Source organism: Hetaerina americana, unplaced genomic scaffold, assembly GCF_022747635.1.
Source record: "Hetaerina americana unplaced genomic scaffold, ioHetAmer1.1.p SCAF_95, whole genome shotgun sequence".
Classification (NCBI taxonomy): domain Eukaryota; kingdom Metazoa; phylum Arthropoda; class Insecta; order Odonata; family Calopterygidae; genus Hetaerina; species Hetaerina americana.
In genome coordinates, this window is record NW_027287594.1 from 168,065 (window position 1) to 187,619 (window position 19,555).

Here is a 19,555-nt window from a genome sequence, read left to right on the forward strand (position 1 = left end):
TAAGATTGTCACAAAAAAATTCATCACTTGAGTAAAGTGGGTTAGCAAGTATTTACCCTTTTCTTGAAATTCATGATACTGTCTGATTGCAACTGAATTGGCAGCCAGTTATACAATCGAATGTTCACATAATGAAATGAGTTGTATGTTAAGGACAGTCTACAATAAGAGTATTCTAATTTGCTTTACTCCTAATGGTGTAGTTATGGATGTGAGATCTTAATTGGCAAGTTTCTAGATTAACTTTCACATAAGTCAGAAGCTTTGATATACATAAACTAAATATAGTCATGATGACATAACTAATAAAAAAGGTTAGGAGGAAAGGCAAAGTTAAACGTTGAAATATGAGGGCAAAAACTAGAGCACATGGAACAGTGTATGTATCTCAGAAGTGTTCTGGACCAAAATGGTCCAAGTATTAGGGACGTAGGGAGAAAAATTGCACTAGAAAAGAAGACTTTCACAAAGATAAGGGCATTGATGACAGGGATGTTGACCAAAGATTTTATGGAAAGACTCATTCAAACTTTGATATGGAGCATGGCTATGTACGGTATTGAAACATGGTCATTGAAGTAGGATGATAGATGCAGATTGGAGGCTTTTGAAATGTGGATGTGGAGAAGGATTGAGGAGATGTAGTGGACAGAAAGTAAAACAAATGAGAAAATGCTAGGTATGCTAGGGGAGGAGAGAGGGGACTGTTGGGAGAAATCTTAAGGAGGCAAGAAAATTGGATGCAAAGCATTTTCATTGGCAGTGGAATGTTAAAGTCTGTGACATATAGAGAGGATGGGGTAAGAAGAGGATAGAAGTAGTAGTAGTTTTCAGGGAAAGCGACCAGCAGCTAAGGTCTTAGTATCATAAGGGATGGATGGGGAAAGAGGAAGGGTGGAGAGAAACCTGGCATCAGCATTAGCCAACTCTTAACTAAAGGCAGTTTAACATCCCATCCGACAGATGGCGTACTCTCTCAAAGTGCTCTTCACAAAGCACCTCAAGTAGAGATCAGGATAACACTGAAAAATATCTGGCATCTCAAGGATTCGAACCCGGGCATACAGTCAGTGGAAAGCCAGAACATTAGCCACTAAACCATCCTAATCCCCCAGAAAAGGAGATATACATTAGATGAAATTAAGGGAGGAAAGAATTATGTGAAATTGTAGAGGGTTTTACTACAGGGTTCGATTTTGTGTTGTTATTTTTCTTAGGAGTAAGTAAATTTTTTTTACAATTTTTTATTCTGTGTTCATCCAAAGCCTACCCTAACTGGTAGAATACCAATAATAGTAATAATATTGAACAAGTTGCTTTTATTTGGCTCCAGTATTGCATTGCCTGCGACCATAATATGTTGAAATATGATCAGGTCACCCACATTTACGATGACAGTAACACACAATAAGAAATAGGTATACATTATAAATAGAATAGTTACAGCAGGAAAAATAAAATAGAAAAGGTACAACCAGATGAAACATGATTGAAAATGTTTAAGGAGGGGAGACGGTTTGAAAAGGAAGGTGGACCCGGAGCTACAGTCATGGCTCCTGTGAAAGTAAGCATTAATACTACTGTCACCATTGTGAGAAAAAATGATTGAATGACATTAATAGCACTGTCAGAAATGTTGAAACTTTGAGTTCAAACCACACAATGGTGACAGAGAAATTGCAAATGAGACATGTTTGTGCAAGGTGGGTTCTACGAAATCCACTGTAAAATGACGATTATTTCACAAAAGTTAACGTAAAGTGTATTCTCCATTCATTCCCAAACACTCAAGACCTAGCTCCACGCGACTTTTTCCAGCTCTCCAATGGGAAGAAACACCTTCATGGAAGGTGAATTTCATCATCAAAAGTGCACGTTTTAAAAGTTGCCACTGGTGCAATAGTGGAGTCAAAAATAAATGAAACTTTTACCTCATGCACATAACACATTATCGTAATAATATAATATTTGTTTAAATTACTGCTTCACAAAGTTTATTCATAAAATAGTTTATGATCACTCCCTATTGAACAGCAATTGTGTGGTCAAGTACAGAGTAGGTTTAAAAGCCTGGACTGGGATGTATATGTAATGAGATGGTAAGACTTCTAGTCAGCGCATACCTTGGTACTTGGTGTGACCAAATCCGCATGCCACGGCCTTCTGGATTCCAGTTATCCTAGAATCAGATTGAAGGCATGCGGGTCGTACTTGCAAGTCAAATTTCGGCACTGGGACTGCAAGTCGAACCAAGGCAATGTCATGATAATGCGAGAATTTCCTGAAGTTGTGATGCCTGATGCTCTCGGCAACAGGATACATGTTGGATGTCTTACCCGCTCCTGTCAGAGAGGAAGGCATCAGAAAGTGAGCAATAGAGAATATTTAACTTTGTAGAATGGCGTTTTTGCAATTGGGAAAATATGCTGCTGGACGTTTAATTGCAAAATACGGGTGTATAACACTTCAAGCAATAAATTAATCCCTGAGAAGTTTCCAGGGTCAAAAGTCTCAGATAAACTCTGCTATGCAGGATACTACTGAGAGAACCTCCACAGGAAAGATTAACACCACAGGTCTTACTTTCTCCCAGAGCCCTCATTACAATGTCCATCTGCTTGCAATAACGTTGCTTGTGACACATGTAATTTTTCTCAGAATCAACAAACATTAAAGTTCGGGAACAAAAGGTCTTTCCATATTGATATATTGAATGCTGCTCTCAGTTCCAACACATGTATCTTTAGATTAGTTTAAGTAAGCAACTGGTTTAAGTAAGTTTTGGACAGACATAAGCTACCAAATGGGACAGTGAGAATTCCTGACATCCTACATTACAATAAGGCCCTCTTCAACTCTTCATACTTCTTACCTCCCTTCATTCCATCCAACATCCCTACCCCATTCCTGCCTAACGTCCCCTTAGTCTCTGTTTGCCTATCTTCCATCTATAATTCACAGTCTTCAACATCCCACTGTCGATCAATATGCTTTGTATCCATATTTCCTGTCTCCTTATTATTTCCCCCAGCAATACCTCTCTTCCCCCACCATGCCAAGAAATACTATTTTGTTTTCCTATCTGATGACTTCACCTTCTCCATTCTACTCCACACCCACATTTCAAAAGCCTCCAATCTACTTCTATTATCCTGCTTCGGTGACCATGTTTCCACGCCATACATAACTACACTCCATATCAAAGTTTTGACGAGTCTTTTCTTAACATCCTTTCTCAACGTCCCCGTCATCAACTCCCTCCTCCTTTGACAAATTCCAAAGAATTCCCTCCTCCTTGTGAACGCCTCTTTGCCTAGCGCAATTCTTCTCCTTACGTCCCTACTACTTTGTCTGTGTTGGTCCAAAACACTTCCAAAATACGGAAACTGTTCTACATACTCTAGTTTGTGAGCTCCTATTTTAATATTTTACTCAGTCTTCCTTATTCTCTAAAATCGCATAGCATTTGTTTTATTTACATTTATTCTCATCTCATACCTATCGCACTGTCTTTCCAATGTGTTGACTGACAGCAACGTTTGCAAATCCTTGGCTGAGTGACAAACAAAAGCTTGTTCATCAGCAAACCTAACTGATTTCACGAATTCCCTGCCAGCTTTCATTTCCATCCCCAGTTCTCCCTATGCCTCTTTAATCATTTCTTCCACATGTACATTGAACAGACTAGTGATAATAGAAAACCCTGCCTTACACCTCTTCTAAACACTGCCCATTTGGACTCTCCATCCTCCACTTTCACCTGAGCAGTTTGAGATATGTACAGGTTGTGGTTAAGAACCCTAACTCTCCAATCTACTCCTATTTTCTACAATAAATTCATCAATTCTACTCTATTCACTCTATCAAATGCCTTTTGGAAATCAGGCAAATACATCCTGATTGTGTCCTATGTTCTTCTCTGTGAGTGACCTCATTAGTAATGCCATTCCTTGAGATAGGATCCTAAATTAGGATTTGTTTTGTAATACAAGAGAATTCATTTAGGCCCAAAGAACAAAATGTTTGAGGAAATATTGTACATATTTCTCATTAGAAATAGCTCCCAGCAAATATATAAGAAATGAAAAAACCAATTTGATTATCTCTCAGAATATTCCCCTATACATTCAGAAAAATTATCACTTGTCCTCGAGAAAATATTGACAGGAGCTTTTGAGAAAATGAGGTGACAACTAATATTAGATAATTCAATACACAAAGATATTCTCAATTTGAATGGAATAAATCTTAACAAGCTAAGAATGACTTCCGACTTTGAGTACATTACTAAGAAAATTCATGCAAAGTTTCTTAAAAATATACATTTCAAATCAGTAGATCAATTTTAAACCTAATCTTGTGCGCATTATATGAATTTGTCCATGACGGATAAAGATTGAGCATAAAATTAATCAAGGTGTTGCACATAATAATTGAGAAATTAAAATTTCAAGTTCTATCTCAGATGTGCATAAATTAGATATGACAAATAGAGCTCCAAACTTATAGCATTTAAAAAAAATATACCGGCCATAACAAATTCATACCACTCATCATCAGTTTTGCAGTGATGAAGGACATGTTTGCCACTCGAAGTGCTCCAAGGTTCACAGCAACAACGGTGCCTCTATATAGTTCATAAAAGAAAATACATACATTAATATTGCATTCATCATGCAAAAATGTTCAACAGCATGTGGATTAGAATAATTTCATCATGCAAAACCCAGGTACTATTTACACATGCTAACAGATGGAGAAGAAGAATGTCCGAGTACCAGAGTACACCAATGAAAGAAATTTTCAAAGCAAAAACAATAATTCTTCTCTTAGGTGGTTTGAACCCAGATCTCTTGTTTGTTGGCCAAAATGTTCAGCCGATTCAGTTACAGAGACATAATCCTCTTCCACTATGGATTTCTAAGTGCTTTAAAGATACGAGATAGTAAATATACTTGTTAATACATCACGTGTGGTCTGGTATTCGTAATCATGTTTCTGTACATGGTAGTTCATTGGTAATTGGTTGAACATCTTAATCATTTGCAGCCTAGAGATATTTTATTGATTCATTATTCGATATACATAGATTCTGCCTAATGCTAAAGAAGAAGGGACATTGTTGAGAAGTCAATGAGAAAAGAGATATTGGGCTCACTTTTTATTATAATATAACTTTTTGGAGTCATATATATTCTACATCACCTTGCCTGAATGCAGTATACTGGGGTTTATATGCAAAAATCAATTTTTTTTAAATCCAATGTTTCACAAGTAAATATATAAGTAAATGAAAGTGTATTTTCATATGCTAGAATTCAGTTAGACTACATTTCAGTCGTTTGGAGCCCATATTCAAAAATAGATATTGCCTTCGATGAGAAAAATACATTACTGAAGTAAATTTATAAATTTTAAATGTTATAGCACTTATGCAAGTGTACAACAAAGTTGAGAATGAAAAATATTAAATTTCAAAGTTAAAAGAAAATAAAGTAAAAAGATGTTATTTCGATATGACACAGGGGGACTCACAAAGGGGAAAAGAGTAAGTTAATAAATACAGTTAAAATGCTGAATCGAAAATAATCTAATGACACCAAATGGGCTATTTGATAATTGAATTAAAACATAATTAATTCAAATATTTACCTCATTATATAATTTATCAAAATGAGACCTGAATGGGATAATATAAAATAGGTATATTGTGACTGGCCATGAACTGACACAGCTAATGGCCTTTGAAATTAAATTAGTTAAATCTTATCAATGAAGTTTGTTCTCTACTCCTCATCCACCACCACACCCAATTCTCTCCCAGCCTCCCTTTCCCTTACATCAGCAGAACTTACATGTACAAGGAAGTGATGCACTCGTAATTAGTATCTGGTAACAAATGATGCACATTAATGTCAAAACCATGGCCACATACAATGAAATATTTCAAAATTCTCAGTGCACTAAAAGGGTCTGTACCAAAAATAAGTACAATGATACTCATCATCTTTTTCAACTCAAGAGGCATTATCCACAAAGAGTGTGTGACTCAGGGACGGATAGTAAACAGCAATTTTTATATTTAAGACCACGAAAGGCTGTGGGAAAGAGTGCAATGCAACAGAAGGGAGATCTTTGCCAACTGGAGGCTGGTTGCACCACGGCGATGTGCCCTTCCCCACACCAACTTCCTCGTGAAGCACCAAGTACCTCACCAAGCACAAGCTGGCTACGCTGTCCCAGCTGACCTTCAGCCCCATGTGGCACCAGCAGTTTTATTTTTGATTCCAAGAATGAGAACGAGTTTGAAAGGCAACCATTTTGGAATGCTGGATAATGAAAAGAGGCCATGATGAGGTATATGAACAAGGCTCCCCTCGACACCTTCAAGGAAGCGTACTGCAATTAGCAGAGATGCTGGCATCAGTGTGTTGATGTACAAGGGTAATATTTTGAAGAATTTTAGTAATTCGTACTTTGATCTGCAATAAATATTTTTTTCCCCAGATCTTTCTACTTGTTTTTTGGACAGACCCAGTATGTGCATATTAAAAAACTAGTCATTATTTCTAAGCAAATAAATCGAGAAATTGCTCACACTTGGCTACTCACGCAGTGGGCGGCGGTCAAGACGTAGTTGTGACTAATGAGGGAACCGCCACAGAGCCATTGCAACTGCCCAAGGACCAAATATCCAAGAGCAGCCTAGATAGGAAATGAAAACATTACAAGTGAATCATATCAATCAAGTGTAAAGATAAATGTAAACTGGGATGAAAGGTTACATATATATACAAGGAACTTCAAATTCTTGCAGGTTTATGGGGCTGCGGACTAGTAACTTGAACCATGACCCACAAGTATAAGTGTATATAATACGCACATACTAAATTGTAACAAATGTTAGTCTCTGGTTGAGGATACATGATTATTTCCATGTCTTCCAGAATTATGCACAGCAGTTGCCAACCATTCAAATGGAAATGAACAGAGGAAATAACCACTGCTACACTTTCAAGCCAACGACATTTATTCCATTTTTTAAAAATGGTGGAGTGAAATTTTTTTGCAATAATCTTTTCTCAGGCAAAGTAATACATCAAATCTGATGAAATTATTAATTTTTATGGAGAAAACAGTTAAACAAAATTATTTGTTTCATGCAGAGGGTCTTTGTTTTTTGACGTTTCCAATGATATTAATGCAATATTGAAGGACCTTAGCATGAAATTTTTATTTAATGCACACTTCCGGTGGATAACAAAAAAATTGATGAAATACTTCTAATGTAAGTAGAAAACATATCTCTCTCATTTTATTTAAATCATCTCACCTACCACAGTGTGATGGGGCTAATAATACATTTCCAACATCATTGCTATAGAGATATCCTTCCAATTAAATGCAAGATATTCAATCTTTAATTTAACCTTCACTCCTTTGAGTGATTCCCAACCCAGCTCCTCTAATAGTTTCCATATGCTTCTTAGTTTATCTCAACAACATTCTACAAATGTAGCTCCTCCACACTGCATGCAATCCAATTCGGCAATCAATCCAACTTTGTGAGGATCCCATTTATACTAGCGGCATATTCTAAAGGAGGCCTCACCAGCGAAAGATAACATTTCTCTTTGACCATTTCATCACATTTACCCAGTATTTCTCTAATAAATCTTAATTGTTTTTTAGCTTTTCCACATATTCCCCATGCATATGTTTCACCCAGGAGATGTCGTGAGTGAGGGTAACAATGCCTAAATATTTAATTGAGTCCACACTTTCTAAATGATAGAATCTATGTCAGAAGAAATGTGCACATGTAAAGGAACATCCCATTGGATAATAACAGAAGTTTCCTGTCATAAAACATGGGATACCTTATAACTAGCATTTTTCAAATGAGTAAATGGTGAGTACAATGGCCACCAGGTCTCTCCGCCAACACCAGGGACACCAGAACTCACCACATGTGGATATTCGCCCGAATTTGCTGTTGTCCCACCAACAATTAGTTCATTCCCAGGTGGTGGATATGGACACCAGACATCGGTAAGGCCTTCGCCCACTCTAAGGGCAGTCACTTCATCCACTAGTAAGTTCATGTACTCCTGGCACTCTGAGGATTGTGGAGAAAAAACAAATGAAACATGAATTAATCAAATAAGGAGAATGTAAGTGGTATTGGCCAGGTGCTTATCCCTAAAAAATGGCGAAAATATATTTAAATGCCACAGATGACGTAATCATTACACATATTCATGCTAACGGTAGGAATGTCAACTTTAATGCAATTAACCTTTAGCATGGTAGTCCATTGTGTAACGTATCGGCCTGAAGAGCATGAAGCTGAGGGTCCTGGTTTGATTTTACTATACAATAATTGGTACCCTGCAAGAAACCATCAGGGTGCGTGGCAAGGGATGATTACAGACCAGACTACTTTTGATGGAAAATCCTAAGTTTTTGTGAACCTGTACACATATTCCCCATTTTTATATGTTTCACCCAGGAGATGCTGCAAGTAAGGGTAAAGTCTAAGTTTTTAACTGAATCTATACTTTCTATTTCAGTGTTTCTGATAGAGTCGGCATTTGAGAGGGAACTAATCCAGGCTCTATTTCCTGTTATTGTCCTTCTATACAAGTCTCATTTATTATTTCTACTTCTCTGTTCATTGTGAATGTTCCTCTCGATTCATTTTCCTCCAGGATCTCTGTGCCTCATCTGGGCTGCTGTGTAACTTTCTTCATCCTCTTATATTTCATTCGGCTATCCATGACTACCATGTTATCACAATTTATATCTGAGCTGACGTAGATCTTACATGGCTTAACTTGGTTCTTGTATCTTTTTCTTACTAGATGGCAATCAATTTGTTATCTTGCCCTGTTCTCTGACATCTTTAATTATTAATCTTTTCTAAAATGTTGCTCAAAGAGGGTGTTTGCCACTGCCACTAGAGTATGCTTTCATTTTGGCTCTCTCCGGCCATAGCATTCCTGTCTCTTACCACAATTAGGTTCTCCTTCCCATTTACTGCTCCTGGGACCTCTTCCAGTTGTCTTGCACATTTCTTCTATTTCCTCTTCTGAATGGCAGGACGTTGGTATATATACCATTACTTGCACTATGTCCTTAGGCTCTCCCTCTGACTTAATCATCACAATCCTTTCCTCATATTATCACCAGCATGATGATCCACTCCTTTCCCACTCCTTCTCCAGTATGATATCCACTCCTGCAATCTTCTGGTGACCGCCCAAGTGTATCACCATCTTTATTTGTTGCCCCAAATTTGTTATCAGTCTCAACCTACTCATCTAATCTTCCCCAGTTCCAGTATGTCTGTCCATTTCCATCTTAGCATTTTCCAACTTTCTGCACACCCCAAATGGCCTAATATTTCATATACATATCCTGCTTTTGTCCACCTTGACCCCTCCCAGCACTCCCACCCAGAGCCAATTGAGCACTTGGGGATGATTAATGTCGTTGGACTGCTTTCCTTTGAGCGCCATTTTCAATTTTGGGAGCATTAAAAAGTCGCAGGAAGCTATGTCGGGACTGTACGGAGACTGGCGAAGATGTATAATCTTATGTTTCGGCAAAAATTGCTGCACAACGTTCGATGAATGCCCTGGCGCGTTATCGTGGTGAAGAAGTCAATCACTGCTTGACCAGAGACGAGGTTCTTCTCACGGCATCATGCAAACTTTCCAGAACTTCAACGTAATATTCTTTGTTGATCGTCTGACCCCTTGGAGCAAATTCGTTGTGCACAACACCTTCACAATAAAAAAATACTTAAAAAAAAGCGCAGGTCGGATACTTTTCGGACACAACTTGTATAAAAATCACAATTCTTGGTGGTAGATGAAGGGGACATACATCTTAATTTGAGGATAGGACACAGAGCAGGAACATACAGGAAAAACAATATGAAACTTAGATTCAAAAGGTGGGACATCTAACCATTCGTACTTCTTAGGGGAACAGCGGCACTACATATAATACAAAAAGAAAATGTAAACTTAAGACGTAGCATGATAAGGAGAGTGATAGAAATATAACATTTCTGCAGTCAAGCTGCCTTCGTGAAATGAACAAAAGTCAGATGACGGTAGTATGACAGCCAAAACACAAGCTTTTGTGAGAACGTCCTAGGTACCGTCGGTCGCATTTCATTTCACAATTGTTGTCACTAATTTCCTACATTCTTCCACGAATGTAAATATGTGTATACAGTCATATAAGTTCTATTTCTAGATTTTGACTCGCAGAGAAATGGAAGAGTCCTTAAGAAAGAACATCCGCAAGCGAATAGGATATGGTTGACCGGGACGTGTTCCACTTACTTATATCGCTGATCCTCGAGTTCCCGCCGGAGGGAACGACGACCACGCTGTCTATTACCTCACGGGGCGGGGTCGGACGAGGAGTGGGCCGCTTGGTGGTCGGAGGGCGGCGCACAGGAGCTTTAGTGGTGGCTGGGGTTGTATGGGGTCCGGGTATAGGTCCCGAGAACTGCATAGTAATAAGAAGCGCGAATAAGAAATGGTTAAAATGTAAGGCGGCAAATTTCTTCAGTGGCGTGTTTGAAAAGATTATGTATCGTCATGATAAACGCCCCAACTTGAATGGCGACTGGGCAGAAAAATAGTTAGACAACGTGACTTTCAAATCCATATAATAAAACTTCGTCTTGTCACTAAGTTCATTTAACGTTCATTTAAGTCAACGTGAGTTACTTTCTGGACAGCCCTCGCACATCCAGAATTGATCGACATTTCTCCAGGGAGAAGAAGGGAGTTGTCAGGCACGAGAACTCGATTCTCCTCCATTTGACGACGGCAGCATGACCAACAAAACTTGAGATATCGTTGGGAAAAAGGTGGTCGTGGAAATGTGATTCCTGAGGATGGAGTAAGAGTTTTTCAGGATGGATCTCAGAGACTATGCCGGGGAAGTAGGTGGTATTCCCTGTCAATTTGTACAACGACACCAATTCCAAGACAAACATTTTTCCTAACGCCCCTCTGTTACTTTCAAACGCTCCGCTAATCTATTGCATCTCCTCAAATTAACCAATCTACTTTTACAAAACCTCTGCCCCGTCCCAAAGCCACTCCCATGCCATACAATAAGCCAAAATGTACAGGGTTCGTCCGGAAAATAAGTGTACTGAGCTCAGGAAAAAAAATTATTACACTTTTACATATCTTAAGCTAATATTCCTCAAAATAGGACCCTTGTGAGTCGATACACTTGTTCCAGCGGCGTTCCCACTCCTGGAACGCTCCCGCGAAGGCATCATCGGGAACCTCTCGATGACACGTCGTCACGGCCTCTTTGACGGCGTCCAAAGTCCCGTATCGCGTTCCTTTCAAACTCCTCTTTATCTTCGAGAACAGAAAAAAGTCCGGTGGTGCCAAGTCCGGGCTGTAGGGCGGGTGCGGCAGCGTTGACAAGCGCGGTGTGAGACGGCGCATTGTCGTGATGCAGCCGCCAGATGTTTTTGATCGCTGGCCGGACGCGGGCGACTCGTTTTCGAAGCCTGTCGAGCACTTGGACGTAAAATGCAGCATTTACAGTTTGTCGTTCAGGTACAAATTCGTAGTGGACGACTCCCCTTTTGTCAAAAAAGACAATGAGCATCGCCTTGATCCCAGATTTGCTCATGCGAGCTTACTTTTGACGGGGTGATGATGGGGTGTGCCACTCCGCACTTTGTCTCTTCGACTCCGGGTCGTACTCAAAGATCCACGTCTCGTCACCCGAAACAACGTTCTCTAAAAAATGTGGATCATTTTTGCAGTGATCCGCAAGTTGTGTCGCGATTTCCAAACGATTGAGTCTTTGATCATCACTGAGCACTTTCGGCACCAACTTTGCACAAATTTTTCGCATCTGTAATTTCTCCCTAATAATCTCGTGCACTATTGTTTTTGGCACATTACACTGCTCTACTATCATCCGAACACTAAGACGACGATCAGAGTTCAGTACATCGCGAACTTTTCGCACATTTTCGTCGGTGAGTGTCGTTGATGGGCGTCCAGGCCGTGGTTCGTCGTCGACCTCTTCTCTGCCCTCCACGAACATCTTGTGCCACCGAAAGATCATGTTTCTGGACATGGCTGACTCCCCGTAAGCTTGGTCAATCATACCGACAGTTTCGGTAGACGATTTCCCAAGCTTTACCGCAAATTTGATGGAATAACGCTGCTCCAAAAACTTCGGCATCGCGTTCCGTGACGTGGGTCGAGCGTGGAGGTTCGCGTTAACAGAGCTCCTCACTACACCACAGCTCAGAGCCGACTGCCTTTTTCAGCGTCGCTTGCCAACATACCCCCCTCCAATCGCAGCCCGTCAGAGCGGTGCTGGGCGCGCCTGGAGCGGCGGGAAAAAATCAGTACACTTATTTTCCGGACGAACCCTGTAAAACGTATCCTATCTTAAAAATCCAAATCCCGTCCATCTCCCACCCTCATTTTAACTATCTCCCTACAATAGAGTACCATACAGTGAAGGGGATGAGAGCCAGTGAGGGGTTGCCATTATACTGAAAAAAGGTAAGAAGAAGCGTAGTTAACTTAGAGAAACCAACGGTTAGAATATTACTAGTAGAGATAAAAGCAGAACCGACGAACTTGGTCATTGTTCAGGTATACATACCACCAAGCAATCATGAGGAGGAATAAGTCGATAGGGTATACAATCTATAAGATGATGCAATCACGTATGCTCCTGCGGGAAACATTTGATAGTGAGAGGGGATTAAAATACGACGTAGACGAAGGAAGAGATGGCGATGGGGTGGGGGACTACGGTTTAGGTACCAGGAATGACCGCGGGGAGAAGCATTTGAATTCTGCAGGAGACAGGGGTTAGTCATCATCAACACTTGGTTAAGACATCACAAAAGGCGTAGATATACATGGAAAATGCCAGGTGACTCAGAAAGGTATGAGTTATGGTCAGGTATAGATTTAGGAACAGATTTAGTCAGGGACCGAGTCATCATTCAACACAGTTTCTTGGGAGAAGATGCAGACCCAGGCCATAACTTAGTAATAATGAAGTGTAGCATCTGATTATAAAAAGATAAAACGGAATACAGTGATAATATAGATAATGGAACGTGGAAGAGTTGACAAGAACGATTAGAAAGAGTGCCGCCAGGCTTTGGAAAAAGCATAAGTGAAACAAGGGACCTTGATAATAAAGAGGAAAAATTGGAACTTATCAAAAAGGTACATCGAAAAAACAAAGAGGGTACCAGAGAAACAGTGAATAGGAGAAAGACAAGGAATCATGGACTGCGAACGAGATGAAATGATAGACGGACAAGAGAAATAAATGTAAGAAAGTAAAGTTTGGTAGAAGAAAGAACAGGGTGAGAAATTGAGTTAAAAACGTTGGCTTTTAAACATAAGTAAAATGGTCTAACAAAATGTATAGAATATTTACACTTTAGAATGAAAAAACACTACTTGACAGTGAAAATAGAATATTTCAGTTAACTCAGTTCCTTTTTGGCAAAAATAGATCTTTCATAACATTATTGCCATGTTTTAGTAAAAGACAAAATTCGATGAAAGAGATTATTTGGCATTAAGTGTATAATATCGCCAAGTAGTGAAGTGAATGTATGGTCGAGGAGATGAGGGGATTGCTGGGAGAGATCATGATGAGACAGAAGAAAGATGGATGTAAATCATTTTGATTGGCGATGGAATGTTGGAGACTTCAATAGATGGTACTTTGTTGAAAGCTTTCTTAAAATATAGAAAACCGCTCCCAATGGAACATTGCTCTCTCCCGAAATAAGTAGATCATGAACAAAAAGCGCATGTTGTGTCTCGCAGGATCTACCTTTTCGGAAACCGTTGATTTTCCATTTATAGCTCCGGACTATCAAGGTGTCTCACGATCGAACTAGCAATGATATGTTCCATGATCTTGCATGAAATGGATTTGAGGGAAATACATCTGTAATTGCTCGGTTCCTTCATGTCTCTGTTTTTCAAAATTTTCGTTACGTTAGCCGTTTTCCAATCTCTGAGAAGCTTGTGATCTGCTAGTGACTCAATGCGACTAGTAATGCGGACACTCACCGGGACGGGTGGGGGCGTGATGGTGGGGCAGCAGACGATGGTCCCCGAGGTCCCAAACGAGCAGAGGTGCGGGTTGCCGGCGCCGGCACCGTTGTACACCTCCTTCTTGCTCTGCAGGTACGGGCAGCTGCGGAGGTGGCGGCAAATGCCCTCGTAGCCGTCGTCAGTGAGGCACCAGTCGCCCTCTGGTTGAGAGAGACGATAAGAAACGAAAATTCAAACGGAACATATCGCCTTAGGTAATATTTGCAACGTATGTATATAAAAGTGTTAAATGAATTCTCAGCAGGGATGACATGGTTTTGAGAAAAGGGAAGATTACGCTATAAGTGCAGATAGAAGAAGGTTTGGAGGCAATTGAATTTTGGTAATACCGAAGGATGATGAAAATAAAATTTGAAAAACAGAATAACAAATGAATTAGCCCTTCGAAGTGTGAATTAAAAGACTAGTATTAGGAATACGACACTTAACAAAAATAAATGGACAAATCCTGAGTCACGATAGCTTCCGAATGCCATAATTGAAGGAAGCATTGAGGTTGAGAATGGCCTAGGGTGGAAAAGTTTAGAAGTAGGCTTAAGTGTCCACAGCTGCTAGCCTAGCATGCAAGTCCTTCCTGCCACACAACATGTCAGTGGCTTGCAGGGCATTACGCTGGTTTAGATTATGGTAGATATTCGACTGTTGGAAAACACCTCACTCACCATTCTCCTGGGAGCCGGCGGAGGCCACGAGGGTCAGGAGGGCCACGATCAGCGGCTTCACGTAATTGCCACGGGCGAAACCTCTTCCTGGAATTGTTCTCCAGCTGGCACCAGCCCGACAGCCTCCAGCAACTATCATGATGCCTTTAATGGAATGAATGAAAGGTAAAACTACAACTGCATAGATAAATAGATATTGTATTTGGTGGGGTTTGCTTTTGGAGGACGGAGTAATACGTGCAGACGAGAACAACGTAAAATTAATGATATGGACTGGATCCTGTATATGTATTCGAACTCACGAATTTTTTGCTGATAAATCCAGTACGCGGTCATTATCGCATCTAACTCTTTTAAGTTTTTTGTACTTCCATCATTTGAACTATTTAACTTTTCCGTTGATAGCCAACATTTAATTCTAATGTTGCGTGCCTAGTGTGGAATCAACCCTTGCCACACGCCCTAGCGGTGGCTTACAGGATTCCATGCTGTAGCATGCTGTAACTGTAGATCTCAAAACGATTAATAAACGGCCTCGGTTCTTTTCGCCAATAAATAAGAGGATTCCCAGAAAGTCGTTCACCTCTACCTTAAACGGACGTCTAATCACTTAGAGAACGGGAGCATATTGCATCGACAATAAAAGAATAAGCAGATAAAGAGAATTCGAATCATTAAAAGACATAAGAACTTGATTCGAGGTCTTCCACGCCAACTGCGCACACCGATTCGTGGGCTGAAATAGGCGCGGCATCCAACGTCGAAGTGAGGCACTCACAAAAATGAAAAGAAATGGGCGCGAAATATGTTGGACACGTGCTGCCGCCAAAACTGGGCATGAATTGAAATATGCATCATTGCATCGACGCCAGGGCGTCATCAAACAGACTGCCAAGGACATGAACGCCGGACTTAGAACTATCCTCTACCTTTAGCGCAACGTGCTCTCGCATTTCGTGACCTTCCCTACATCTTCGACAGGAATTCGGTTGCGTTAATAATTTCCTTATATACTCACTTTCGCCCACGTTTACCGTATCAATTAAGCATAAAACATATATTATAACACACATTAGGACCGAATATCGGAATTAAGCCGGTGGCACAGAGAGGAGCTGCCTCTCCTCCCTTCAAAACACAGTTACAAACAATCAGGAATCGCCACATTGATATTGGATAGCCTGGTTTCGGAGTTTATGGAAGCAAAGAGATTGCATTCAAGGTTTAAACTATTAAATAATAGTTAATCATACTATAAATGTTAATCATACTGCTTTTACGCTGACGAAGAAGGAATAATTTGAGCTCCAGATTATCTCGGCAGACGAGAGAACACGGCGAGAAATTAAATCATATACATAATACCCCGCAAACCGCTGCAGGGACGTGTGGTCATTGAGCGTCCTTAAAAAACTGGCGCATCTAAAATTTACTTTTGGGATTCTACCAATAAAATTAATGTTTGATTTTTAATTATTTCACATCATATCCTATATCCATGCTATTCTAAGAAAGAACATCGCTAATTTGAATGTGCTGGACCTAAGGAGGTGGATCATGGTTATGCCATTTCATGAGGGTAGCCTGATTCGTCATCATTGGAGGAAGTTAGCGCTGCGTGCGTGCGAGCTACTCTCCTCTCGAATGTGGAACTCCTTCGTTGGTTTATGCATATGCTGACCTTCACATCTCTCAACATCTTCGTGACGTAATACATTGTTCCTCTCGCCAATAAGTACGCCTTGTATTCAATTCTTCCTTATGTCAGTTCTTTAATTGGGCTGCTGCGTTTTTCACTTTCTAATGTTTCCTGATGTGATAGTTCTCTCCAAGAAGGAATTTTCGAAGTATTTCCTTCTTATCCTACGCTTGGAGCGAAGGGACAATTTAATTTATTTGATGTGTGTTGTAATTAGTTTAAAAGAGCATTTAGAATGTTTTCAATCGTTTTCTCTGTGATCAATTATTGATTTATAACGAATAATTAAATGCAGAATATTTCGTGCAGATTTTCTCTCCGATTTGAGGAGGTACTCCTTTTACAGAGTACGTTTTATAATGACATAAAAGAGAAGTTCAAATTAACTCCAATACAACTACTGATAATATAATCTATAATTCTAATACTACGTGAACTAATACATATTTCCAAAGTGTCTCCATCCGTCGACACCCTTGCTGAAAGAGTCATTACGAAAATTCTGAATTGAGTTTATTTGAAACATTGTTTAAAATTATTTTATATGTCACAATTTTATTAATATTCCTGAGTGGCATAGAACAATGATTATTTTGGGTAAGATTTGCTTTTGAATCTTTAAGGCTCATCAATGATTTTTACTCCTTTTCCGTTTTTTTTCATCGTATTTTCATTTCAGCTTTGGCTTGGTTTTTGAGGCGTTCTAATGCGCTAGTCGACCGTTCAATCACGAGGTACATTCAAATTCTAAAGCAATGTTTCCCAAACTTTTGTGGCCACGAAAGTCTCGGAATATTTTTCAAATTTCTGCGGAACCATCTAAATATTTTTATATTCTTAGACCCCTATTCTTCGCTTAAATTTAGTGTGAAATTGAAAGAAATAAATATTCGTACGAAGGTTTCTGTGGCGTTGAACTGCTTATCTATGCACTTCGGGGTTCTCCAACCGCGTTAATTGTCTTCGGATGACAACAGTTTTGCCGGTCATCCTGCTAGCGTCTTCAGGTCGTAGGTGTTTTTGGAAGCGTTTATTTTCGTTTTAAATGTTTTTATTTCGGTCATGCATATACACATGACGGAATTAAAAGCCTTGAAACGAGCGAAATGTTTCCATTCTTACATTTTGTTGAATTGAACGAAGCAAAATAATTAAAAATGCTTCGTTAAAAAATGAAACTAAAATAAAAAATTACGAAGTTAAAGATGAATGTGTAAAAAACTTTTTATGGGAAGAATGCTGCGATTCTTCGTTCTTCTGGAAATATTGTGAGGGAAGAAGGATTCTTTAACACGATTTTAAGTCTATTCGGCAGTCGATTCCCTTTAAGGATATGTCCTGGGGAAAATATCCACGAAATTTGCGCGATAGCAAATAAAAAGTTATGATTCATAAAAAGAATATTTGGAAATACGAGGGTAAAAGAGCTCGGCACTTGGCCGGATATCGAGGGTTACGGGTTCGAATCCCATTCAAGGTGAATGATTTTTACTTTCTGACATTGTTGCATTGATGTGTTGGTACTAGATCGAGTGCAACGTTGAGTATCGAGGTTTGTAAAAAAATGTCGTAGACAAAGTAGCAGTGTCACGACAATATTGGAAGAACTAGGATGGGATCTACTAGTTGACCGTAGGTTTAAATACAGGTTAAATTCACTGCGTAATTTTGAGACAGGTCAGTTATTTCAGGGTGTTATGGACATATTGTAGGCCCCGAATTAATATGTTAGGTCAGGTCACTAACGTAAAATCAGGGAAAGAGACAGTAGAACAGGTAGATTTTAAATGTCACTTTTCCCTCGTAAGATTAGAGAAAAAAATAGAGATGACCGCAGGCGCAAAGGGGATAATTGGTTCAAGGTCAGTCACAAAAGTAGTATGATTAATTTTTCCCCAGATAGACGGACGGACGGGCGGCGGTTTCTCTGGCTGGATTCGAGGAAGGGGAGTACACTTCCGCAAATATATGTACAAGTATGTGTGGGCTCGTATAGTTGAAGTGGGCCAGTAAAATTCAAATTAATTTCTTCGTTTCCCCTGTTGAGAGTACTCTTTCATGTGACCTTGAACAACAGCACGAGTTGATAAGGGACACTTTTCTTTGATCGCTGAATTTTGGAAAATTTTGCCAATGTGTTTGCAATTCACAATAGAAAACACACTTCCATGACAAAAATAAGGGATTTCATGACATTTCCTTTCTACTGAAGTTTCTCTTTATTTCGCACCAACAAAATATTTCAAATTTAAGCTCCCAAAAGAATTATTTCTGCATGCAAGCGACATAAAGGAACTTCACATACACTTCTTATGGAATACGATGTGAATGATCTGAAGTCGAACATCTGAGTTTAAACGAGTAGGCTATTATTTGTGGAGTGACGAAGGGCAAAAATTGAAAGTTTTTCAACTTTCGATTCTGGAAAAAACTGATCGTTGCAGAAACAGAGTTGCAGTTTTAGCCTTAACTTTTTGTGAAGGATAGAATAATAAATTTTCTATTTATGTTTTCTTTTTTTTTAGTAGTTGTTGGCGCTACTCTATGCTAACAACTATTATCTATTTTCTAATAGGGCGGTATTTTTTATTTACTTTGCTTTATTTCGTATTTGATACCGATTCCATTCTTTCTTAATATAATAATAAATGTTTATATATTGCAACGATTTTTTCCTGTGCTTGCATGATACGAGATCGACCATTGGCGATATTCCTTTTATCACGAAATAGACAAGCAATTTCTCATTTCCTAAATTTACAGAAATAAATGTTTAACTACTATTCATTGAAATATGTGCGGAACGTGACCGCAATTCTTCGCATACTACCAATGTCTGGTGAACCTTCTGCCATGCACCTGCAGATTTCGATCGGTGCTTTCTTTTGAGTTAGAAGATAGGACTAAAGACAGCCATTCCCGAGCTACACTGACCTTGTCTTTTTTGTCCTTGTCTTGTATGTCACATTGTGGGGTCGCCTCACGACGAGTCCTGGACGGTGAGTAAGGCACACCACAATCAACTCTAC

At 39.5% G+C, this 19,555-nt stretch overlaps 1 protein-coding gene across 1 annotated transcript in view; it reads right to left on the minus strand.

The window, feature by feature from the left end:
* LOC139699862 (mite allergen Der f 3-like) overlaps positions 1-19,555 on the minus strand; it is a 47,243-nt gene that overhangs the window by 4,442 nt on the left and 23,246 nt on the right. The window contains exons 2-8 of the mRNA XM_071598287.1: positions 14,828-14,971; positions 14,121-14,305; positions 10,359-10,527; positions 7,968-8,119; positions 6,599-6,705; positions 4,548-4,627; positions 2,124-2,342 (exon numbers count right to left, since the gene is read on the minus strand). Of these exons, the coding sequence (XP_071454388.1) occupies positions 2,124-2,342; positions 4,548-4,627; positions 6,599-6,705; positions 7,968-8,119; positions 10,359-10,527; positions 14,121-14,305; positions 14,828-14,966 (1,051 nt within the window). The 5' untranslated portion in view covers positions 14,967-14,971. The remainder of the gene's footprint in view (positions 1-2,123; positions 2,343-4,547; positions 4,628-6,598; positions 6,706-7,967; positions 8,120-10,358; positions 10,528-14,120; positions 14,306-14,827; positions 14,972-19,555) is intronic.